At 53.2% G+C, this 24,439-nt stretch overlaps 1 protein-coding gene across 4 annotated transcripts; it reads right to left on the bottom strand.

Moving 5' to 3' along the window:
* Positions 1-279: 279 nt before the first annotated feature.
* Positions 280-24,130, bottom strand: ARAP3 (ArfGAP with RhoGAP domain, ankyrin repeat and PH domain 3). 4 transcript variants are annotated; one of them, XM_004420055.3, is made up of 33 exons: positions 24,054-24,130; positions 21,838-22,378; positions 21,661-21,722; positions 21,442-21,553; positions 17,952-18,155; positions 17,740-17,809; positions 17,072-17,192; positions 16,798-16,982; positions 16,612-16,718; positions 16,158-16,357; positions 15,975-16,060; positions 15,648-15,830; positions 15,378-15,504; positions 14,654-14,770; positions 14,070-14,217; positions 13,861-13,963; positions 11,496-11,715; positions 10,727-10,790; positions 10,335-10,498; positions 7,959-8,171; positions 7,576-7,681; positions 6,166-6,313; positions 5,790-5,858; positions 5,014-5,088; positions 4,804-4,918; positions 3,171-3,299; positions 2,954-3,087; positions 2,636-2,718; positions 2,505-2,540; positions 2,308-2,371; positions 2,064-2,201; positions 1,822-1,860; positions 280-1,302 (listed from the first exon to the last, which is right to left on the bottom strand). In XM_004420055.3, the coding sequence occupies exons 2-33, from the start codon at positions 22,359-22,361 to the stop codon at positions 817-819; spliced, it is 4,632 nt and encodes a 1,543-aa protein (XP_004420112.1). In that variant the 5' UTR covers positions 22,362-22,378; positions 24,054-24,130; the 3' UTR covers positions 280-816. The 4 variants fall into 4 exon arrangements, with proteins under 4 accessions (XP_004420112.1, XP_087285766.1, XP_087285767.1 ...); XM_087429640.1 differs by lacking the exon at positions 24,054-24,130 and adding an exon at positions 23,259-23,783; XM_087429641.1 differs by lacking the exon at positions 1,822-1,860.
* Between the last annotated feature and the right edge of the window lie 309 nt (positions 24,131-24,439).

Below are 24,439 nucleotides of genomic sequence, written 5' to 3'. Positions count from 1 at the left end.
TCAACTCTTCGTAGAGGCCTTCTCCATCCACACAGCCTAAAGGCCACCTCCACCATCACTCTCCAGCACATCACTTTGGTTTAGTTACTTCACGGCACTGAATTTGTTTGTGGGTATTTTCTATTTTCTGTTCCCCCTTTACAGTGGAAGCTCCATAAGAACAGGGACTCCATCTGTTTTGTTCATAGTATATCCCCAGGACCTGGCACCAGTTAGGTGCTCAATACATATTTGTTGAATGAATGAATGAACAAACGAACAAATGAGTGAATAAAAGAATAGTAGCCTTTTGGTTCTACGATTTATTAACAATGACCCATCCTTTTGGCTCCTCTTTGCCTCAGCTCCCAACCCCAGTCAGCCTCCCCCCTCTAGGACTCCAGTGTAGTCTCTGAATATAGGAGGTGGGGTAGGATAGACTTAGAGTCATTCAGATCTCAGGCTTCCAAATCTTTTTTTTCTTTAATGCAGTAAAACCATTCTTTTAAAACCCCAACTCTCTCACAGAACCCCTACCTATCAAATATATAAAGCAAGAGTTGCCCTTGTGAGGGAAAATACGTGGGGCTTACAGCTCTCAGAGACAGTTTGACCTTCACTGTTCTTCTTATTTTAGTTACCTCATGGCACAGATAAGTGAGTGGAGGCTCACTCCCTGGGCAGGACACAGCCTCCAGAGCCCTCAGTCCTGTGCTCCTTCCACAGTACCACACTGGATTCTAGAGTCTTTTCAGCCAGAGCAGAAGAAGCTCCCAGCAATGTCTGCCATGATGAGAGTCTTTTGGTAACCTACTCCCTCAGACTGTGGTCCCAGGGTCATGTGAGGGGCTGGCTGGAGGGTGGACTAGAAGTGCAGGGAGGTTGGCTGGGGAAGCCAGGTGTCTGTGTTGGAAGGTCGCTGGAGCTCAGGGGCTGGGGGCTAGAGGGCTGGGAGGGGCTGCCCGCGCCTATGGTGGTTTCTCCCTTCCTCAGGATGAGGCTACTGAGCTCCTGGAGCAGCTGCTCCTCCAGGGACCCATGTGCCTGGGGGCTGCCTTTTGAAGGGGGGCCCGGAGGAGGCTCAGGTGGCCTCTCCTCCTGGCCCAGGGTGCCTGGCTTGGAGAGAAGGAGTTGATCAAAGGACCTCTGGCTGGCGAGGGAGGTCTCTGACTTGGCTGTCCGCTCCCACGTGGTGGAAAAGGAGGTGGAGGTGTCCTCGGTCAGCTCGGGGAAGGCCCCCACTTCCTCGTACACTGGCTCTTCATACACAGGCTCCTCCAGTTCCTCTTGCTCCTCCACCGACCCCTGGGATGACTTCATCGGCTGGATGGGAATGGGGTGGCAGGAGGCAGGCACAGCGTTAGAGTTATCAGACTACTAATCACTCACATTTATTGAGCTCTTCTTCTCAACAAGATGCTGCAAAATACTGTGCATATATGATATCAAAACAACCCTGTACAATGGGTTACCACTGCAGGTGACTGACGTGAGGTACAGAGGGGTTAAGTAGGTTGCCCAAGATCATACAGGGAGTAAATTGTAGAGCTTGGGCTTGAACCCAGGTCTGTCTGACTCCAAAATGCATTCACTTAACCACTTTCCTTCTATTTCTCAGATCCTGAGACTACTTGCCCCTTTCCTCACCACAGCTTACCATCCCTCATTTTCCTCATTCGTTCTGGCCCCAACACTCACTCACTGACTCTCTCTCTCACGCACACACACACACACACACGCCGATGGCCTGCATCAGGACAAATTCAGAGAGCACACCAGCTCAGGCAGCACAGAGGAACACAGGGCTGACAGGCACACAGCTGGAGAAGGCACAGTACTCACAAAGAACATGGACAGGGTCCTCCGATTGTGAAGTCGCCGCTGGGCAGAGGTAAGGTAGGGATGAGGGGAGAAGAGACACAGAGACACAATGAGGCCTGGCAACAAGAGGCGAGGGTGGGGAGTGGGAGCACAGAGAAGGCAGAGGGGGGCACCAGGCTGGCAGGCACACCACTCCCTCCTGTAGTTTGGCAAGGGCACGGGCAGGGATCAGGAGGGGTTGGGGCAGGCTGGGGGGACCTCACCAGGGTCTGATTGGCAGAGAGGAGGGTGGCCCCACTGTCATCCCCACGGATGGGCAGCAAAGGCATGGTGCCAAACTTCTGACGGGCAAGGTCAGAGGAGGAACGGCGTCGTAAGACCACTGGCTGCTGGTCGTCATGCTGGAGAGAGGGTGAGGGATGGCAGAGGTGGGCATGGGAAGTACTGAGGGGTAGAGCTGGGACCACAGACCACAGACCTAGCCCTCAGCCTTCTCCTTCCCCTCACCTGGGCTTTGAGGATGCTGGTGGTCCAGTCCCACATCTCATCCTCATCAGTGCAGGACAGGTAGCTGGGGGTGATCAGAGAGGAATTAGTAGGAGGGGAGGGGTCACAGCTATAGGGATGGAGGATAGAAAAAGCCAGGAGATGGAGGATGGGAGCAGGGTTGGGTCAGAGAAGAAGCCAGGGTGGGAGGTACTCACAGGTGCATCTTCTCCAGTATCAACGTGAAGCCCCACCTAGAGGCAAAGGAGAATAGTGATGGAGTGATCAGAAAGGCCATGAGGTGACGGCAGGAAAGCCCTGGAAGTGTGGGCTGGGGAAGAAAACTCACGGCGTTGGAGGCTTTAACTTCTTGCGGATTCCCAGGTAGACCTTGGCACCTTCCAAAGGCCATTCCCGTTCTGGTTTAGAGCTCTGAGAACATGAAGGGAGTCAGTGAGGTTGAGAGGTGAGAGAAGGATCATTGTTAATGAGGTCGGGAAGTCACGCAAGCATTGGGGTTATGGGATCACAGGGTCAGAGAGGTTAAAGAGCCAGGAAAGCAATGAGATTGATGACAGTACGGGCTGTGGAGTGAGAGGGTCCATGCAGTCGTGGCTTCTCTCACATAGCCACCCAGTGTCCCTCCCCGCTGGCCCCAGAGCCCCACCTTCTTCTCCTTGAGCAGCAGCAGGCAGCGGCCACGCAACAGAAAGAACCTCTCCTGGAAGCGGTTTCCCAGCAAGCGAGGTGGCTCCTCCCGACACCGCAACAGCCCTACCCGCGGGCTCTCCCGCCGGATACCTGACACAAATGGGCAGTGCTAGGTGGAGGGTCCTGAGGGACAGGCTGGGGGTGGGGGTGCTGGGCTGAAGGAGGAGGCTCACCTGTGAAGAGGCAGCCGGCCTGGGCCAGGGGGACTTTTCTCAAGAGCAGGGAAGCTGAGCAGGGCTCTGGGAGCTGGCACCATTGTAGGGCCTGCTCTAGGACCCTTTCCTTGGGGTGCAGTGGCCGCTCTAAGGGGCAAGGTGGGGATGGGTGTCAACTAGTATATCCATCCACAGCCTGGAGCCCCCAACTCCTCTCCCACCAGTCACTCATTCATTCATCCATTCCACCATCCAGCCACGGACATTTATTTTAGCATTGACTCTGCCAGGCGCTGTGTTGGCCCTGGGGATATAGTGGTGAGCATCAAATACAAAGCCTGCCTTCACAAAGCCCACAGCCTAGTCAGGGAGCAGACAGTAATAGATAAGTCAACAAGATAATTAAAGACAAATAATTATTTTGAAAGAAACAATAAGAAGCTGAGAGAGAGTAATGGCAGCTACTGAGATAGGGGGATCAGGCAAGGCCTTTCAGAGGAGGCATTTGGAGATGAGACTTAGAGGCCTGAAGGATTAGGAAGAACAAGCCATGCTAAGATCAGCGGGAAGAAGATTTCAAGCATGACAAGATGCAGGAACAAGGGCCCCAAGTCAGGAAAGATGTGTTTGAGGAACTAAACAGCTAGAGTGGCTGGAGCAAAAAGAATGAGTTATGCGAGAGGAGGTCTGAGAAATAAGCAAGGGCCAGACATTCAGGGTCTTGTGGGCCATAACAAGGAATTTTATTTTAAGTTCAATGAGAAGCTGTGGAAGGTTTTAACCGTGGGAATGGCATGATCTGATTTCTGCTTGAAATGCTCATTTGGCTGCTGTGGGGGAAAATGGATTGTTGGGAGGCAAGAATGGAACACTGGCCAGCTATTCCCTTTCTGGGACCAAATATTTTAGTGGTTGACGTTGGGGAGCAGAAAGATAATGGTGACTTCCACCAGGGTGGTGGCAGTGGTGGAAATGGAGAGAAGTGACAGATTCGAATAGACTAGAGGACTAGTTGATTGGGTTGGGTATGCAAATGAAGGAAAGGGAGGAGTCCTAAAGGACTCACAAGTTTCTGGCCTTGATAACTGGATGAATGGTAGTGCTACTGATTGAGTTAGGTAAAACTAGGAAATGGCCTCAGCTTTTTGTTAGGGGAGGGGGCTGGGAATTGAATTTGGTCTTAGATGTTTTAAATTTGAGATGCTTATGAGACGTACAAGTGGAGGTGTCAAGTAGGCAGTTGGATATGTGGGTCTGGAATTCAGAGGAGAGGTCTGGGCCAGAGATAAAAATCTGGGGCCCAGCTTATTAATGACATTTAAAGCCATGGGAATGGATGAGCTCATTCAAGGAGAAATGTAAACAGAGAAAGGGAAAAGGTCCAGGATTGAGCCCTGGGTCCCTCCAACATTTGGAATCTGGGCAAAGGAGGAAGAGAAGCCTCGTTTGAGGTGGAAGGGAAACCAAGGGTTTGTAGGGTCCACAAAAGCCAAGAGAGGAGAGAGTATTCAGAAAGAGGGAGTGGCCACTGTGTGGAATGTCCCCTCACATGCATGAAAACAGTGTCTGCTGTATTTGGTAACACAGAAGTCATTGGTGACTTTGACCCCCCCCACCACACGTGCACACACATACACGTGGTCATACTTACCAAGCTCCCCATGCTCAAGAATCTCAAACGTCACCCACAAGTCCGTCCCAGCTGCTGTCCCCCGCATCTCCAGTACCTGGTTAGTCAGCTCTTCGGCCGTCAGTGTTGGGGACACCTGGGGTCAGGGCAAAAGCAGAGGACTCATGCTAGTCAGGCCATTGCCCCCGCCCCCCATCCTCTCATCTCCGCTCCTGTCCCCTCAGGACTGACCTTCAGAGTGACACAGTTGTCTGGGAGCTGTTGCTCTATATAAACCTCCATGATGAGGTCTCCAGCCTGGGACAGCTGAGGGGAAGGGAAGTCAGGAGGACACAGAGGATGCAAAGAGTCAAGGTCAGAGGTCTCTTCATGTTGCCTCATAAGTGCTTCCCCCCCACAAAAGTCTTCTCCCAACTCTCAGCCCCAGCATCATTCAGGCCCTTAAAAGGGAGAACTCCAGGACTGGCGGGACCCTCAGGCTGTGCAGGTGCTTCCCAAGCCAAAGCAGCTTAGTGCTTGGGGGACAGGTTTGGAGTCAGACTGTGCGGGTTCCAACTCTGCCACTCGCTACAGTATGACCTTGAATAAGTGACCCTCAAGGCCTCAGTTTCTTTATTGGAAAACACTGGGACTACCTACTTCATGGAGTTGTGTGATGCTAAAGTGAGATTACGGGTGCTTGGACTATGATAAGTCCTCAGCTGATTGCTACTGTATTTATTATCATTACAGTAGTCTCACCTCTTCGTCTACCTTAGCTAACTCTCCCTTGGATCTCTTACATGTGGAACTGAGGCTCGTCTGCCACCATTTTGTAATGAAGAATCCTCATGGTGGAATAAATGGAGCAAATCCTAAACCAAAGCCCCCTCCCCCAAACACTCCCCTCCTTGGGTTTCCCCTGTGTCCTGGAAAGCCGAGGGCCAGTGTCCTGTAGCAGAAGGTCAGCTTCCTATCTTGATGTCCCCTCCTGGCCCACTCAGGAGTCTAGGGTCAGGACAAGTTACCTGCACATCCTTCCAGGTGGTGATAAGACTGACCTCCAAATCAATCTGAGCTACCTGGTCAGAGTCGATCTGTGGAAGAGCCAAGAGGGAATGTGTGTGCGTTGCCGGGGTGGGGGTGGGGGGTACTGGGAAAGGAGGGAAGCAGGGAGAGAGTGCAAGATCACAGCACCCTATGAGAAGGTTAGAGGCCAGAAGAGCTAAGAACCAATGGAGCAAGGATGTTAGGAGCGAGGCTATGGGAGGGAGGGGCCCAGGACTCTGGGAGGTGGTTCCTGTTGCAGAGGGCCTTCAAAGGGCTGGACTAGGGGCTTGTTGGGGTAAGCAGGATCCAGAGTCCAGGAAGAGAGACTATAGGTCAGGGGTCATGAGAGCTTACATCAAAGACAGAGACGTAGCCATCGATGAGTTCCTGCAGCACTCGCACCTCGTGCTCCCCCCGCCCATCTGTCTGGAACACGCTAGGTGCAAACAGCAAAGCCAGGTTCTTCGTGCACATCTGGTTTAGAGCCGCACACTTCTGCACCCTGCAGAGGGTGTGAGGGTCATGAGGACTGCAGCTTGTGCTCACCCGCTCATCGACCCATCCATTCATTCAGAAAACACTTACTAGGTCCCTACTGTATGCCAGGCCCTGGGCTAAGTGCTTGGGATACAGCAGTGAGTAAAACACAAGCCTTGGGAAGCTCCCAATCCAGGGGAGAGACAGACGAGGAGTGGGTGATTCTAAATAGAGTAGGGGTCACCAAACTTTTTATGTAAAGGGACTTCTAGGCCATACAGTGTCTGTCATAACTCCTCAGCTCCACTGTTGTAGTGTAAAAGGAGCCATAGAAAATATATAAATGAATGGGCATGGCTTTACATTTTATGTACAAAACTTTATTTACAAAAACAAGCAAGGGCTGGATTTGGCCCACGGGCCATCATTGGCCAGTCCCCGTGATAGAGTGTAATCAGTATAGCACAACTGGGGTTCATCCTAAAATCATTTAAAGACCAGTCGACCTGTCTCCCCAGTCGACTGGTAAAAGTAGATCTGCAGGGCCGGCCCTGTGGCTTAGCGGTTAAATGCGTGCGCTCCGCTACTGGCGGCCCGGGTTCGGATTCCGGGCACGCACCGACGCATCGCTTCTCCGGCCATGCTGAGGCCGCGTCCCACATACAGCAACTAGAAGGATGTGCAGCTATGACATACAACTATCTACTGGGGCTTTGGGGGGGAAAAAAAAAACCTTAAAAAAAAAAAAAAGTGGATCTGCATCTTATTCTTCTGTGTCTCCTACATCTAATCCTTTGCCTGGCATAGAATAATAAAACAAAATAATATTGATTGCTCACCACTTAGTGTGGACTACATACCTGCCAGGTACTGTAGTAAGAATTTACCAGGATTATATTTAACTTTCATGTAACCTATGAGGTGGATGCTATTCATTACACCATCTTCCTCTTACAATTGAGGAAACTGAGACTCAGAGAGAGCAAAGAACTTATCCAAAGTCACATGCTAGAACAGTGGAGCCAGATTAAGGCCTAGGTCTGTCTGACGCCAAAGTCCATGCTGTGAACCTTTACGGTGTGACACCTTCACTTAACAACTGTTTGTGGGGTGAATGAATGAATGTAAGCCAGGGGGTTGGACAGAGATGATGAGGGAGGGAGCTTAGCCCAGGGCCTGGCATACAGTAGGGACCCAGTAAGTGTTTACTGAATGAATGGATGGGTCAATGAACGGGTGAGCACAAGCTGCAGGGAGGGAGCCTGCAAGGGGTCTGGCTATACTGACCGATAGAGATGCCCAATGAGGGTGGCCAGTGTGCGACGGTTGACCCTGGGCAGGCAGCCGATCACTTCTTTGTATTTCTCCAGCCTCTGATTTTTCTGGGGCAGCTCTGGGGTGGAATAGGGGAGGGTTGGAGAGGATCAGGGAAGGGAGGGTGGAGGGATTTTTACAGGAAAAAACCTACAGTGGACGGGTCTCTGCCCCCTTCCCACCTTGCCCTGAGCTGAGTCCCTGGGCGATCCTCGCAGGGGGAATGGGGGTGGGAATGCTGGGGAGGGGGTGCTGCCCCATTCCACAAGAGAGCCTCAGGGATTCTGGTGGGGTGGGTGGAGTTCCTGATTGGGCCTTGGTTGCCTGGGAGGAGTTCTTAGGGAACTTGGGAATACCGGCAGCCTCTCTCCAGCGAGGCAGCAACCGCGCAGAGGTCACAGGGTCATCAAGCTCTCGAAAGAAGCGTTTGAGAGTGTCAGTGACATCCTCCACAAAGTGCTCTCCTGGTCGGAGCTTCACTGACCGGGCATCCCGCCGGAAGTCCGCCAGGAGCCGCAGGCTGCGGGCACGGGCGCCCCCTTTCCGGTATACGCCCTCCAGCCGGAGCCCTGAGAACAGCCAGCATATCAACTCACCACTGCCCAAAGACCCCCACCACCCGCCCAGCATCCCATCCATGACCCCCCTACATGGTATGTGGCTGTTGGGGTGTAGGGGGGTCAGAGAGGAGGAAATATGCCTCCGTGCTCTTGCTTCTCAGGTAGGTCCCTGCTGGAGTCTTCATCTTCAGAAAGTCCTTCCCTAACCGCCCTATCACACACAGCAGCCCCCATTACTCTCTATTTCCTCACCACTTTTATTTTTAAATAGCACTCTCTGAAAACACATTACAGGTCCTCCTTATTCGCAGATCATCATATTTGCAAATTCATCTACTTGCTAAAATTCATTTTTAACCCCCAATCAATACCTGTGGCACTTTTTCAGTCATTTGTGAACATGCATAGAGTGGAGAAAAATTTGAATTGCCGGATGAATATGTTCTCAGCTAAGGGCTCATACAGTAGACAAATGTCGTCTTCATGGTATATTTACAGCCATGTTTTTTGCATTCTTGTGCTTTTTTTGTGTGTGTGAGGAAGATCTGCCCTGTGCTAACATCTGCCAATCCTCCTCTTTTTTTTTTTTTTTTTTTTGCTGAGGAAGAGTGGCCCTGGGCTAACATCCGTGCCTCATCTTCCTCCACTTTATATGGGACGCCGCCACAGCATGGCTTTCCAAGTGGTGCAATGGTGCGTGCCCGGGATCCGAACCGGCGAACCCCGGGCCGCCGCAGTGGAATGCACGCACCTAACCGCTTGCGCCACTGGGCCGGCCCCTTCTTGTGCTTTTTTTGTTAATTTCACTGTTTAAAATGGCCCCCAACTGTAGTGCTGAAATGCTGTCTGGTGTTCCTAAGCACAAGAAGGCTGTGACGTGCCTTATGGAGAAAATACGTTATGTCAGATAAATGTCTTTCAGGCATGAGTTACAGTGCTGCCAGCTGTGAGTTCAAAGTTAATGAATCAACAGTATATATTAAATAAAGTGTCTTTAAACAGAAACACACATAAAACAAAGTTACATATTGATCGGTGGATGAAAATGTGATCAGAGGGTTCCAAGAATCTCAGCCCATATTTCCACAGGGGCAACGATTCAGTATTCATTGATTCAGTGTTTGCAGTGACCTTATAGAATACAACTACCGCGAATAATGAGAACTGACTGTACCTGTTTTCTTATTTATTACCCATCTCTCCCACTAGTCTCTGAGCTTCATAGAACCTTCCCTGTTCACTGCTATATCCCCCGAGTCTGGCACATGGGGCAGCTCAATAAAAATCTGTTGAATGAAGAGTAGTGGTGTGAGGACTGTGGAGGAGCAGGTATGAACACCCACCCTCTTTCTCCAGGGCTTTTCCCTGGGCCTCTGACTTCAGTCCTCCTCTGAACACGAGGGAGGCTGAGAAAGGACAGGGGTCCAGTGAGTGGGGGAAGTCACTGCAGGAGGCTATTGCCAAGGCATGGAGAATGTCATGAGGCCCTGACCAGCTACTGTCCAGTTTAGAAGCACAACTATTTGTAGGTTCGTGGATGTGCCTTTTTTCCCTTACTGCCCTCCTTAGTTTTCTGTGAATTTTCCTTCTCAAGAGTCCAGCCTTCTCATGGGGGTTCGCTGGGGAGATAGATTCCACTTGATCCTTACTGAGGCTTGAGAATAAAGCAGAGGCCGAAAACTCACAAAGAATTCTGAGAGCCACTTGCATAGCTTATCCTTTATGCCTTGAAAACCTCCCACACAGAATAATTGTGCTCAAACCTTCAAGGATGTGGCTGCACAGCTTGGCTCTTGCCTCGTAGCTGCCCCCTCTTTGTTCTCCATGGCTGGACATCTCCAATCAGATTGCAATGCCATGCTCTCTCCATGCCCACGCCTGGGCATGCTACCTGGAACAATTACTGCTACCCTGGAACAATTACTACCCACCAGGTCCTGTGCTAAATGCTTTACATGTGTTATCTTACTATCACAACTGTCCTGGAAAATGAGGACTGTTAGTAGCCCCATTTTACAGATGAGGAAGCTGAGGCTCAGAAAGGTAAAGCAGTTTGCAAAGGCTATCAGGCTGCAGTCTCTGGAGGCAGAGGTCTTACAGGGAGATCACCCCCCTGGCTGCACCCATGTTCCCCATCCCCCACTGGCTCAGTATCGGCCAGTACCCACTCACCATGCTGGGTGACAAAACTGATGCAGGCATCAACGATGATGGGGATGTCACCCCGGCTCATCTGCTGCTCCTGCAGCCCTGTGCCGCCCCCGCCGGCTGCCCCTCCAATGGCTGCACTCCATGCTGAGAAGTCCAGCCGGCCCTCCCCCTGCAGATACAGGGTCCTGAGACCCAAGAAGCCTGAGTCAGAACCAGCTCCAGAGGCCCAGGATCACAAGGACCAGACTTCTCAGAGCCACCAGCAGAGGGCAGCAACACCCAACCCAGACAAGGCCCCTGAACTAGGGAAGCGACTTTGAGGAAGTGGGCAGTGGTCCAGCGGGCCAAGGTGGAGGATGTGGGCTGGGCTCTAGAAAGGGCGGCCCAGGGTCAAAGGTAGAGGCAAAACGTACCTTCCTGTCTCCACCAGGACCAAATGCTCCTTCTTGTCTGGGGTATCAGCTGCGGAGACCACACCTGGGAGGAGAATCATCAGACGTTATCATCATCATCTTCATCACAGTAACTGATATTGATTAAGTATTTAAGGTATGTAGGTGCCAGGCTAGGAGCCTTACAAACAACGCTGCATTAAACCCTATGAATTACATACTGTTATCACCATTTTACAGGTGACACATTGAAGCTCAGAGAGGTTAAGTAACTTGCCTCAGATTACTTGCTATAAAATGGCAAAGCTGAGCTTGAACTCAGGTCTCTGTCTCCAAAGCCCTAAGACATTATCCTACAGTGTTCCTCTTTTAGGAAGAAGTGAGAATACCCAGTCCCCTCTCCCAGTCCCCAACCAGCAAGTGACTCCAGATAATGATAATAACCATAACATTTATAACATATAACATTTATTGAACACTTACAAGATGCCTCCTGCCAGGCTCTGTGATAAGTGTTTTACACGCATTGCCTTATTTGAAACTCACTACAGCTCTATTATTGTGCCCATTGTAAAGATGAGGAAACTAAGGCACAGAGAGGTTAAGTAAATTGTCCAAAGTTACAGCTAGGAAGTGATGGAGGTGGGAATCTAAATCTGGGCAGTATGACTCCAGAGTTTGTGCCTGAATCCACTGTGTTCTGCTGTTTCCCATAGGGACCCCCAAATAGATGAAGGTCCACTACCCTCCACCATGGCCACCCTTCATCCCAATCCCCACCCCTGCTCACTGATCTCCTGTAGCCGGCGCAGATGCACCATGTCCTCAGGGGCTGGGGGGCCAGGACCCGGTGCTGGACACAGGAAGAGGTGGTCACCACGAAGAAGTCCAAACCCTGACAGCCAGAGGCCAGGGGCCAGGGCTGTATGAGAGGGGGACCGCAGCCACAGACGGCCCAGCCGCAGCAGCCCAGGGCCTAACAGCTGGTGACAGCTCAGCGGGGAGAACCACTGCGAGGCAGGAGGAGGACACAGAGAGGAGGATGCGGAAAGAGACAAAAGGCAGGGGTGAGAAATAAGAGTGACAGGGACAGGGAAAGGCAGAGAAAGACATGAAGAGAAAGCAGAAGAAAGAGAGGAATGAAAAGGGATGGGGAGAGAGCAAAAGAAAGACCCAAGGAAAAGACAAGAGATGGATGGAGAAAGACAGGAAGGATATTCAATTCAATTCAATTTGCTCCAGCCAACACAGAGAACACCCCTGTGTGGCAGCCTTATGCCCTTAATTGGGATGTAGGGGTAAGAAAGAACAGGTATAACTATATGCTATAACTGAAGCATCATGATGCCCTGGGAAGTCCCACCACCTCAGGGAGCTGGGGAGAGCCTTCTGGGAGGAAGGAGTGTTTGAGGTGAACCTCAGAGCAATGCTTCTCAAACTACCTGTGGTGATGACACAGGGAGTTTTTTCTTTTCTTTTTTTTTAAAAAATTTCCAATCTGTCACTAACCAATATAAAACACAATAAAAATGAATTACTAGAAAAATGAAAGGAAAAAAAGGAAGACATACAAAATATAAGCCCCCAGTTTTCATAGTTAGATTCCACACATAAGATCACTCTGTCAAAATGAAAGATTCTAAATGTTGACTCTTGAGTTCGGTACTGATCGTGTCATGGGCCATGACGAGGAGTCCGTGGGCCAGTACAGTGTCACAGTCTGCAGACCACACTTGGGGCAGCACTGCCTTAAAGGATGGGTTGGATTTGGGGAAAGCATAGATAACAATAAGAGGAGACTTGGACTCGGCTCGGGGTGCCACAACAGAGCCCTTAAAGGATATGGAGATAATTTCTTGGTGTGAGGAGTTAGAGGAGAACCAGGAGAGTAGGGTCAGAAGCCAGAGGAGTTGGGCATTTCCTACAGAGGAGTGTCAGATGCTGCAGAGATGACCTGGTGAGGCCAGAAGGAGGCCCTGGAACTTTGGCAATGGGAAGTCACTGGCCACCCACACGGTAGCAGCTCAGAAGAGTACAGCAGAGGAGGGCAGCTGCAAGAGTTAAGGAGGAACTGCAGGCTGCCAGGGCACACGACTTTCTGAGAAGTCTGAGGGAAAAGCTGTTTAAGGATGAGAGTGACTGTCATCATCATCACAATTACTGTTTCAACACCCACAGATGGAGGGCTTGCTGTGTGCCAAGCAGTGCAGGCCTCACATGTCACTTCATCCTCAGCCCTAGGGGATGGGTCTTTTACACCCACTCTACCCATATGGAAAAGCTCACAAGGCTGAGAGTTGAAGGACTCAAATCCCAGGATGTCTGACTCCAGGGCCTGAACTTTTTTTTGTGTGTGTGAGGAAGATCAGCCCTGAGCTAACATCCATGCTAATCCTCCTCTTTTTGCTGAGGAAGACCGGCTCTGAGCTAACATCTATTGCCAATCCTCCTCCTTTTTTTTCCCCAAAGCCCCAGTAGATAGTTGTATGTCATAGTTGCACATCCTTCTAGTTGCTGTATGTGGGACGCGGCCTCAGCATGGCCGGACAAGCGGTGCGTCAGCGCGCGCCCGGGATCCGAACCCGGGCGACCAGTAGCAGAGCGCACACACTTAACCACTAAGCCACGGGGCCGGCCCTAGGGCCTGAACTTTTAATTCCAGGGAGAGGGTACAGGATGGAGAGAGATTGGCTTGCCTGGGAATGGAGAAGATGGGACAGATGAAGGCAGCTTTGCCTCTGGACCTGGAGAACTGTTGGGGAGGGTAGCGGGAGTCAGAGGCAGCCTCTCTGTGGTAAGAGGTCTGGCACAGCGAGGTTTGGGGCATGCGCTCTGGAGACAGAGGCCCGATTTTTGGTCCTGTGCTCTGCTGCCTCCTAGCTCTGTGACCTTGACCAAGTGACTTCATAACCTCTGAGACTCAGTTTCTTTATGTGTAAAATGTTACTAATCCTTACCACTGAGGGTTGTAAAAATTAAATGAGGTAGTGAGTGGGCAGTGCTCAGCACAGGGCCTGGCACAGAATAAGCACTCAGTTAACCTTAGCTGTTAGTGGAAGGGGTGGGAGTGGCTGTAGGAATAAGAGAGGACAGGATAGGGGCAGGTGGGGACAGGGAGACCCTGAGCTGTCGGGGAGGGGTCTCGGCTATCTCACCTTGCCCACGGCACTGGTCCAGGCCTCCAGACTATCAGCTCCATCGGTGCCAAAATGCTGGATCCTCCCTCCAGTCAGGATGAGCTCAAACGAAAAGGGGAACCTGGAGAGAAGGTGAAGTCAGGAAGGAGAATGGGAGCCAATGAAGGGGCTTCGGGGTTGGGATCAGGAAGGAAAAAGGGGAGCTCAGTGAGCATGGGGGCTTTTACCTCTCGAGGTCACCTGGGTCAGTGGGTGGGGGGCTCACACCCAAACAGACAACATCCTGGGGCTGGATGAGGCTGAGGGGTTCAGGGCTGCTTTCTGACGCAAACATTTCCAGAGCCGCTCCCAGCACACACCACATTCGGTGGGGAGCTAAGGGGGAAACGGATGGTCAGCAGGCAGAAGACCTCTGTCCCCACTGTCAGAATTCTCATTTATCAGATATTTATCTATGCCAAGCCCTCTGCCTATGTATGATCTCGTGTAATCTTCACAACAACCCTATGAGGTGGGTATTATATTCCTTCCTGTCTTGCAGATGGGGAAACTGAGGCTGAGAATTTGAGTAGCTTGCCCAAGTCACATGGGTAGGAAGTAGCAGAGCTGGGATTTGACCCCGACAGTCTGACTTCAAAGCACAGGCTCTGAACTATCACCCAGTGCTGCCACCTGGCATGGTCCCTCTCTTACCCCCCGCATCCAGCCCACTCTAGGGCATGGCCCCACTTTTCCCTGTCCCTCTGTGGTACATTCGCTCCCACCCCCGTTTCTAACCCTGTCTTTTCCAATCCCTTGGCTCCCCACTTACCATCCCGGCCCCTGCGAGGGGGTGGGGGTCCAGCTTTGTTGCTGATGGGACCACAGTACAGGAAGCTGCTATAAGTAGCAGGCACCACCACCTCATTGTACACACCAGGGGAGGGGTCTGCAAGGCGAAGGAGAAGTGGTCAGGCCAGGCCAGTGCAATAGGATGGCCTGACCCCCTTGGGGAAGAGGTCGAATTGAGGCAGACAGTGGGACCCAACTCCACTGGCAGCATGGCCAAGCAAGCAGAGCCCGGGGCTGGACCCCTCACTACCCAGATTAGAAAAGAGGGTGGAATGAGGCCTCTAACCCAGCCCTTGCCCACTGCCTATCCCCACCAGCCGGCCAACTGTCAGTTCCAGGTGGGGGCTTCAGAGCATGGGCCTTCCTGTAAGTGTCTTAGGTCCTTTGGCCTGACTCCTGGAGACCGGCCTCTTTAAGATGACCATTTCTATGATCAGACTGCCCCCAGGGAGATGAGACCTGGCTTAGCGGTTGACCCTGTCAGGGGTAGACCAGCACTAACACCTCAAACATTCAGATCCACCCCAGGCAGTGACCATCGTTGGTCATTTCATGACATCAGGAAATTGGCCCCGGAGGATCTGGAGGGTTGGGAAACCGCCCAGGCTGGCCCATTGAGATGGGCTGGGTGAGGGGGGACAACCAGGGCACAGGTCAGGGATGAGATTCTTGGGGGAGAGAAAGGAGGCACTTGCGGGGGTTACCTGGGGGCAGGAGACCAGGGAAGCTGCCATCGAGGGCTGAGGGAGACCAGGGCTCCTCGCCCTCGACACAGAGGAGCTGGGTCATGTTCTTCAGCAGGTTGGGTCCTGCCACAGCGGCACACAGCGCCTGCAGAGAGGGAAGGGTCTGTCAGCCCCAGGACCTTTGGGGAAAGTCCTCCGGTCACCAAAAGCAGCCCCCTGTCCCAAGTCTAGGCATTTCATCTCAGAGGCTGCTTCTCCCTGCCATCAGCCCCAACCTGTCCCTCCTACCTGGAGAAGCTGGCTATGATCTGGATACTGAGGGTGGGGCTTCCGGAAGAGACCCAGCCGGTACTTCCGGGAGATGAACTCTCCCCGGGGGCCAGGGGTTGTATCTGGATGCAGCCCCTCACCTGGGGGTAGTGCCCCTGCCCAGAAGCGGTTGGCACGATCATTTCCCAGGACAATGAACAACTACAGGAAGACAAGGGGCAGAGGCAAGTGACAGGAACTCAAGGGTCCCCAGACATTCCAATCCTGTCCCCAAGCTAGACCCAAGGCCTTCTTTTGGATGCTCTCCTTCCATCCCCCCACCATCTCCCTCTTCAGCCTCCTTACCTGCACTATCTCATTACTCCAGACACTTGTGTCCAGCTTCAGACTCTGCACCTTGGAGATGCCGGAACCCAGGGCCCGGTGCTGACCTGGTAGGGTGTGAGGGGCATGTGGCATGGGTACCCTGAGCCCCCTGCCCCAGCCCCCCTCCCTCTCCCCGTTTCAGCTAGAGGTCCCGACCCTCACCTGCACACTGCTTGCAGATGACCACCCCCAGGTTGACAGCAGCCCAGTCTGGGCGGGAGGCCCCACAGTCCGCACAGTGCCGGTTTGCCCGATTGGACCAGATCTTCTCAGCCACCTCGTAGTCAGACAGGGTCTCGGTTACTGCTTCCTGCAGAGCGGCCGCCCAGCTCTGCCGAGCCCCCACAGACTCGGCCGTGAAGCTGAGGGGTGGACAGCCAGTCTGTGGGCATGGACACCCCCCTACCTGTCCCATCCCACTGGCCATTCCTGCATGAGCCACCACAGGCCACATCTGGGCCAGCCCAGACCCTCCTGACATCCTTGACCCTGCCCACTGGCCTCCCATCCATGCACACCTACTGACATCCTACTGACGGGGCCTCTAGTCCTCTGCACCCCTGTGCCTCCCCCTAGTCTCTCCCCAAGCCTTGCCTCCTGCCAGTCGGGGCCCCACCTGAAGCAGCGATGAGGTGTGAGCAGGTCGAAGCTGCGACTCTTGGTCTCCCGGACACTGCAGCCTTGCAGTTCAATGAAGCAGATCCCAATGCCCAGAGAGAAGGCCTGGCAGAGTCAGGGGTAGACAAAGTGAGGCCAGAATGGGCTAGGCCAAGCCCCTCAGCCCCAGCCCGGCCTTCCTCACCTGCTCACTCTTGTACAGCGCCAGCTCGCCAGGGCTCAAGGCGGCAAACACCTTGGCCTTGTGTCCGCGCAGCTCCAGCATGCCCGTGCGGAGGGGTCGGGGCGGCTGTGGGGGCCGGGGGTGGCCCAGGAGGCGCTGCTCCTTCAGGCAGGATTGTAGTGTGGAGCACCACGTGTCCCGCTGAGCTGGTGGGGGACAGGGAAACAGGTCAGCAGACTGTGTGCTCACACAACCTCCTCGCCCCCACCCTACCCCAGTGGACCCTGGCCCTCACCCTCGCTCTCTGTGCGGAACACAAACACCCTCTGGCCGGTGATGACCTGGAACTTGTTGTCCTTGCTGCCACGGGTCATCTCAATGGCAGTCAGAGGGATCACACCCTTGGGGAAGGGGTCCTGAAGAGACAGCCCAGTGACCCACGGGGACAGGAACTCAGGCCAGTGCTTTTTTTTTTTTTTTTGGTGAGGGAGATCAGCCCTGAGCTAACATCCATGCTAATCCTCCTCTTTTTGCTGAGGAAGACCGGCTCTGAGCTAACATCTATTGCCAATCCTCCTCCTTTTTTTTTTTCTTCCCCAAAGCCCCAGTAGATAGTTGTATGTCATAGTTGCACATCCTTCTAGTTGCTGTATGTGGGATGCGGCCTCAGCACGGCCGGAGAAGCGGTGCGTCAGTGCGCGCCCGGGATCCGAACTCGGGCCGCCAGTAGCGGAGCGCGTGCACTTAACCGCTAAGCCATGGGGCCGGCCCCAGGCCAGCGCTTTTAATGAGATCAGCACTCATCCCTCAAGCAGTGGGGTACAGCTGCTAACCTAGCTACTTTAGATGCTGACATCAGTCATGTGGTGGCACCCCCATCATCCTTCCAATCCTCAACCCTCTCAGCCCTCCCTCTCCCTCTCCTTCTCCCCATGCCCTATGTGGCATCTCCCTGACCCGCACCTTATCACTGCCAAAGTACATCAGACTCCTTCCGTTGAACTGCACAAAGCGCCTCTGGAAGACGTAGTTTCTGGGGAAGGGAGGGGCCAAGATTAGTGCGTGGAGGGGGCTGCATCCTGGGGGTTCCGAGGGTCTGGGAGCACTTGAGACCTGACCCCCCTCACTGCCCAGCCTCCCTCCCCTCCCTCCCCTTCCCTTCCCAGCAGCCCCACCCCTGAGGGGAGAGCTTGTCTAGCCATCCACTGAGCAGGGGCATGGGGCGGTCTGCCGTGGAGGAGAAGCTGGCATAGGGTGAAATGAGGTCATCACTGGTCTCCTCTGTGTCCAGGGTGGGCAGCGAGAGGGTGGAGTCCCCGGGCAGCTCAAGGCTGGCATAGCCAGTGTCTTCCCGTGCCTCTAGATCTTGCCTGCTGAGCCTTGTGGGGGCCAAGACAGAGACGGGCACACATTAGACCCAGCTCCCTGGACATCCCTACCCACAGCACCTAGGAGGATGCCTAGCAGGTACTGGATCTGCTTTCTAAACAGGGGACTAGGGAGGTTGGGAACCCAAAAGATTAGCATGGGGCTTCTTCCCCCCCAACACTTGGACTTTTCATTTGGAAAATTTCAGTCCCTCTCCTCTGCCATTAGTATTACTTGGTGGAAAAGTTGGGAAGGGGTGTGTAGATGGCTCCCTGCCACAGTTGCCCACATCTAATCAATAATCAAAGTTACTGGTTCTTTCTCCAAAAAGTTCTTGACTTTCTCTCCCTGGATGAGGTTCCCATCAGTTCTCACCAGGTGATATGAACTCCCTGTCACCTGTTTCCACACTTGCCCTCCCTCCCCCATCCACTCTCCCACTACCCCAGAGAGCTCTTTCAAAACTGCAGATGAGGTCATTTCACTCCCTGGCATGAAACTCTGCAATAACTTCCCATTTGCACTTAGAATAAATACAAATTCCTTACCATGGGCTGCAAGACCTTGTATGATGAGACCCATGGCTACTCCCTGACCTCATCTTGATCCCCCCACCCTTGCTTACCACAGCCCAGCCACATTCTCTTCCCTTTTTCAGAGCCCTTGCACATGCTCTTCCCTCTGCCTAGAACATGCTTCCCTAGGCTGCTTTTTTCTTTCAGGTCTTTGCTTATACCATCTTCTCAGAAAATCCTCTATTATTCGCTATCACTTTCCAGTGGTTCTTAACCTCAGCAGCACAAAATCACTTGGGAAACTTAAAAATACCAGTATATGGGCCCCATACCAGACACTTAAATTCGAACTTCTGGGAGTGGGGCCCAGGTGTCTGTAATTTTAAAAGTTCCCCAGGCTGTAGTGCAGCTAAGGTTGAGAACCACTATTCTACCCTCTGTTTCCTACTTCACTGGGAAATTGAAGCAATCAGATGAGAACCCCCACAGACTCCCAGTGCCTCACCTACCCAATTTCACACAAACTCTGCCTTCCTCCTGTTACTATAATAAACACCCTGTCTACAGCCAGTCCCTCCTCTGTGCACTTGATGCTATTCCTCTCACCTACACGAGGACACTGTTCCAGACTTTCTCCCCTCTCTCTCTCCTACATCAGCTAAGTTTCCCTCTCTACCAGGTCATTCCTATTCACCTATAAACATACATAACATTCCATCCTATAAAAAACCCTTTCTTGACTCCACTTCCACTATCAACAACCACTCCAACTTTCTGTTCTTGGCAGAAAAACTCCTCAAAAATGTTGTCTTTACATTTCCAACTCCTCTCCTTCCATTCTCTCTTGAGCCCACTCTGATCAAGCTTTCATCTCCCTCACTGTCAGGGTCCCCAGTGACCTCCATGCTGTGAATTCCAGAGGTCAAGTCTCAGTCCTCATCTTACTTGTCCTCTCAGCAGCACTGACACAGCTGACCTCTCCCTCCTCCTCATATGCTCTCTTCACTTGGCTCCTGACATCACAATCTCCTTCACTAGCCATTTCTTTTCAGCCTATTTTACTGATTCTTCCTCTTCTCCCAAACCTCTTGATATTGGAGTGTTCCAGGCCTCTGATCTCGGCCCTCTGTTCTATCGACACTCACTCACAGCTACATACACCCATCTAAATGCTGACAACTCACAAATTTAGCGCTCCAGCTCAGACCTCCCCCAGAGGATGACCTATTTGTCACCTCTTCTTGGGTATATAACATACACCTCAAATTCAACACGTCCAAAACTGAACTCCTGATCTACCCCCATCTCCCTGCTCTACGCACAGCCTTCCCCATCTCAGACCATGGCAACTCCAGGAACTTTCAATTGCTCAGAACAGCGCTGTCCAACAGAAATCAATGCAAAAGCCACATATGTAATTTTAAATTTTCTAGTAAACACATTAAAAAAGAAACAGGTGAAATTAATTTTAAAAATATATTTTATTTAACCCAACAAACCCAAAACATTAACATTTTAGTATGTAATAAGTATAAAAATTATTAAGATAATTTATATCTATGTCGGTTATATTCATCCAGTATTGCTTTTTTCGTACTCAGTCTTTGAAATTTGGTAGTTGTTTTACAGTTCCAGCACATCTCACTCCAGATTAGCCACATTTCAGGTGTTCAGTAGTCACTTGTGGCTAGTGGCTACCACACTGGACACACCGGACAGTGCAGGCTCAGGCTGAAACCCCTGAAGTCATTCGTGACTGCTCTTTTCTCTCACACCCCAATTTTCTAGAACAGTGTGCCTTCAAAATGTACCAAAATCCAACCACTTCTCACCATGTCCACTACCATCACCCTAGTCTGAGATGTCTCACCTAGATCACTGCAATAACCCCCTAACTGGTCTCTGCTTCTGCTTTTGCCGCCTACAGACCATTCCCAACACAGCAACCAGAGGCATTCTTAAAATATAAGTCAAAACCCTTCCAGTGGCTTCCCATTTCGCTTAGAGTAAAAGCGAAAGTCCCTACAAGGTCCTGCCCGATCTTGCCCCTTTTACCTCTGATGTTGTCTCCTCCCACTCCTCCCACCCTGACCCACCCTGATCCACCCTGCCCCAGCCCCGCTGGCCTTGGCCTCGTCACTGCTCCTGGATTCCCCTGGGCACACGGCCTCCTTGGAGCCTCTATTCTGGCCACGCCCCCTGCCTGGGACACTTTCTCCCAGACATCATCATGGCTACCTCCCTCACCCGCTTCAGGTTTTTGCTCAAATGTCATCTTCTTAACACTCTGGCAACTCTTAATGAAAACTTGCAGTCCACTCTCCTGATCACTCCATCCCAGCCCTCTTACCCTGCTCTATTTTTTTCCATGGCACTTAACACCTTTTAACATAGGATGTAACTTTTTATATCTATTGTTAACTGACTATCTCCCCATGAGGGCATGGATTTCTGATCTATCCCAAGTATCTACAATATCTGGCATGCAATAGGTGTTCATAAAGATCTGTTAAATGAAAGAAGGAAAAGCACTTCTCCCTATTTTAAATTATATATCCATTTGTTTGTCTACTGTTTTATTTCCTGTCTGCCCCACTGAGTCACGAGCTGCCTGAGGAGGGGACTGGGTCTGTTATATTCGTCTTGTACCTTGAATACCTGGCTGGCACACAGTGGACACTCAATGCACATTTGATGAATAACTGGATACATGGCTGCCACCAGCTCAACTGTTCCTCAAGCTTCCCCTCTTCCTGCCATCACCATCCCACTGACTACTTACCTGTGTTCAGCCCTGTCCTGACAGACACCTCTGCCTTCTCTTCTGTCAGAGGTCCCTGGGACCCCCACAGGCTGGACACCGTAGTACAGGCAACCAGGATCCATGATGTGCACTGGCAAGGGGAGGAATGGGGGAGACAGGGAAGAGGAGATCAGGTGGGAGTGTCTGAGGTCCTGAAGGGCACTGTCCCTCTCCCTGAACCCATGATAATCCACCTACCTGTGCCTGTTGTGGGCCTGAGGGCAGGGGTGGGGGCAGCTGTCTGGGAGCTGGCTGGGGCCCTGAGTGGAAATGTCTAGTGGTCATTAAGGGAGTGAGGAGGAAGGACAAGCCCTCTTGCCCTGCTCCTCCCTGCCCCCACCCAGTACTGGATCCCCAGGGAGCCAACCCACTCACATGTCCTGAGCTGTCTGTGCCCTGCCTCTTACGTCCAGGCCAAAGTAGATGGCGTTGGGCATCATCTCCACAGTATTCAAGGCTGAAGGCTGCTCAGAGGAGGAGGTGGGGAGAGGAGGGGACCTTGGGCTGGATTCTGGGCTCCTGGACACTTCTGGTCTCCCGAGGGCTGGGCTCAACCCAGGCCTCTGGGTGGCGGTGGGCCCACTGAGCCCACCAAATACCGTCCTGGGCTTAGGCACAGGCTTGGGGGGCTGGGCTTGGGGGGCTGAGCTGGGGGATGGCTCCATGGCACTATCCGGTTGGGGATCCGGGGCGCCCTCTGCAGCGCCCGCCTGCAGCAGCCGCAGAATGCGTTTCCGGTGCCCTGTGGCGCTGATACCCAACTGCCTCAGCTCCTCATGGCCCAGGCCCCGGGCTGCACCTGCTGTAGCCAGGCCATGCTGCCGGAACGTGTCTGCATACTGCTCCAGGTGCACCGTGGCCAGCCACACAGCGATGTCCAGGTCCTGAGGGGCAGCCATGGGGGCTCAGTCCATTGCTGGGGGGAGGGGGTAGGTGAAGGGAGGGCTCAGGCTGAGATTCCCCCTCCCTGTCCCAAAGTCTGAGGCCTGAAAAGGGGGTACCAGACTCCAGTCTTCCTCCAAAGAAAAATGACCAGAGGCCTGCTATCTGGAGGCAGAGCCATCCCAGAACATCAGAAAGGGCTTTCTCATTAGAGGAGAATCCCTTCATTTGCAGATGAGGAAACTGAGGCCCAGAGAGGAGAAGAGGCTTGCCCCAGGCTCACAGCAAGTCAGTGGTAGTGTTGGCCCCCAAGCTCCTGCCCACCCTGGGTCTAGGTCAAAGCTCTGCCTCTGCATTACTGCACACTCAACTAAGTAAGCATATGACAAGATGCTGGAACCCTGTAGGGGCAGAGGGAGGGGGATGGTGGGGAGGAGGGGGCCCATGATGTGGCCTGATCCCGCTGTGGCATAAGGTGGGAACAGGGGCAGCTGTGGCATAGGAGGAGGGAGGAGGTGCAGATCCCCCTCTCACTGGTTTCCAGAGCTGAGGTACAGGCTGGCCATCCTAATCCTGGTCATTCCCAGTTCCTCCTCCCCTTCCACCTATTGTCTCTGCTCAGACTTCCTTCCTGTCCCTCCAGCCCTAGCCACCCCCACATCCTGCCTGCCTTGGTCAGGCTTCCCAGAGAGCCCTAACTAGTCCCAGCATGGGGGATCCAGGCCCTGGGCAGAGACCACTTGGAGAGTTGGGATGGGGTAGAGAACTGGGCGAGAGAGATGAGGACCAGAGGCCAGGGGTACTCCAGGGTCTTCACTCTGCACCCACCTGCAGCATGTTCACACACGTGTGTGTACATGTGAGCGCTCACCCACCCTATAGGGTCTGAGCAGTGTGAAATGACATCCTCCTACCTCTGCTTTCTCCAAGCCTTCCTTTTTCTGCCCATGTCCTTGGGCTCAGGTCTCTGACGCTCTGTCCCATTCGGCCACCTTGACCCTGACCTTGGTCTATTCCCTGGACCTCTCTCTGATTCTATCTCCCCTGAGTTTTATCTCTCTGCCCTGTCCCTGTCTCTACCCCACTCCATCTTCATCTCCACCTGTAAATCCATCTTTGTCTCTCTCCTTGTTTAGCTCTCTGTCATTACGCCTCTCCTTGCCTCAGTCTCCAATTTTAACTAGTTTTGAAGTTGTATCTGTGTCTCTGGCCATCTCTGACTCTGGGTTTCTGTCTGCGCCTCTGCCCGTACGCTCTCTCCCTGTTTCAGCTCTCTCCGTTTCTCTCCTATGGAGTCCCGACCAGCACTCACTCTTGCCCCAGCATCAGTTCTGGTCTCTCTGCCTCTCTGCGGCTGGGCCCCATCCTCAAACTAGGGCCCCGGTACTGTGCCTCGGGCCCTGACTCAGAGCCCAGTTTCCCAGTGACTCAGGCCCGGCCCGAGGGCACGGGACTGGGAACCAGGAGGTGAGTCGGGCAGGAGTGCTGGGGGCGGGCCTGGCAGCGCGGGGCAGCGCGGGCTGAGACGAGGGAGGGGGGATGGAGGGAGGGGGCAGAGGCCGGACAACCGGAGGGAGGGGCGGGTCGCGGCGGGGAGGGGGAGGGGGAGGCCGCCGGAGCGGAGGGGGCCTGGGATCCCACGAAGGCCCACGAGGAGGTGGTGGGGAGGAGTCTGGGAAGCCGGGGCCCGGGGGCGCGGGAGTCCTCACCTCAGTACGCGCGGCCGTCCGCTCCCCGGTGGCCGCAGAGCGGTTCGAGGCTCCGGGTCCCGCCGCGCCGGCCCCGCCTCCACTCAGCCCTCCCCCGACGGGCCCCGCCCCGCCCCGCCCGGCCCCTTCCCTCCGCGGGGCCCCGGCCTCTCCTTGTGCAAGCGCCGGTCTTCAAAAGATTTGGGCTCCTTACCCAACCACAGAGCTTATCTCGGGGCCTGGCCCGCTCTGCCCTCTTAGGGGCCGAGAAAGGGACCGGAACAGGGCTGGAGGCCGAGACAGCCTTGGAGAGAGGGACAAAGAAGCAGAGACCAGAACAGAGAGAGGGACGGGGGTAGAACCAGAGGGAAAAAGAGAGTGCAGCGGGGACGGCTTTACCTCCCCTC

This window comes from Ceratotherium simum, chromosome 4, assembly GCF_057802395.1.
Source record: "Ceratotherium simum simum isolate JZ-2026a chromosome 4, ASM5780239v1, whole genome shotgun sequence".
Lineage (NCBI taxonomy): Eukaryota > Metazoa > Chordata > Mammalia > Perissodactyla > Rhinocerotidae > Ceratotherium > Ceratotherium simum.
The sequence above is the reverse complement of the archived record's forward strand: the minus strand, read 5'-3'. Positions and strand labels throughout refer to the sequence as shown.

What these genes read in the sequence shown, in the direction of transcription:
- ARAP3 (XM_004420055.3), bottom strand. Translation starts at nt 22,361, where the DNA reads ATGGCTGCCCCTCAGGACCTGGACATCGCTGTGTGGCTGGCCACGGTG. An exon ending in ATCATAGCCAGCTTCTCCAG is followed by an intron (nt 15,505 to 15,647) that starts GTAGGAGGGACA and finishes CCCTCTCTGCAG; the next exon opens with GCGCTGTGTGCCGCTGTGGC. An exon ending in CTCATTGGGCATCTCTATCG is followed by an intron (nt 6,314 to 7,575) that starts GTCAGTATAGCC and finishes CACCCTCTGCAG; the next exon opens with GGTGCAGAAGTGTGCGGCTC.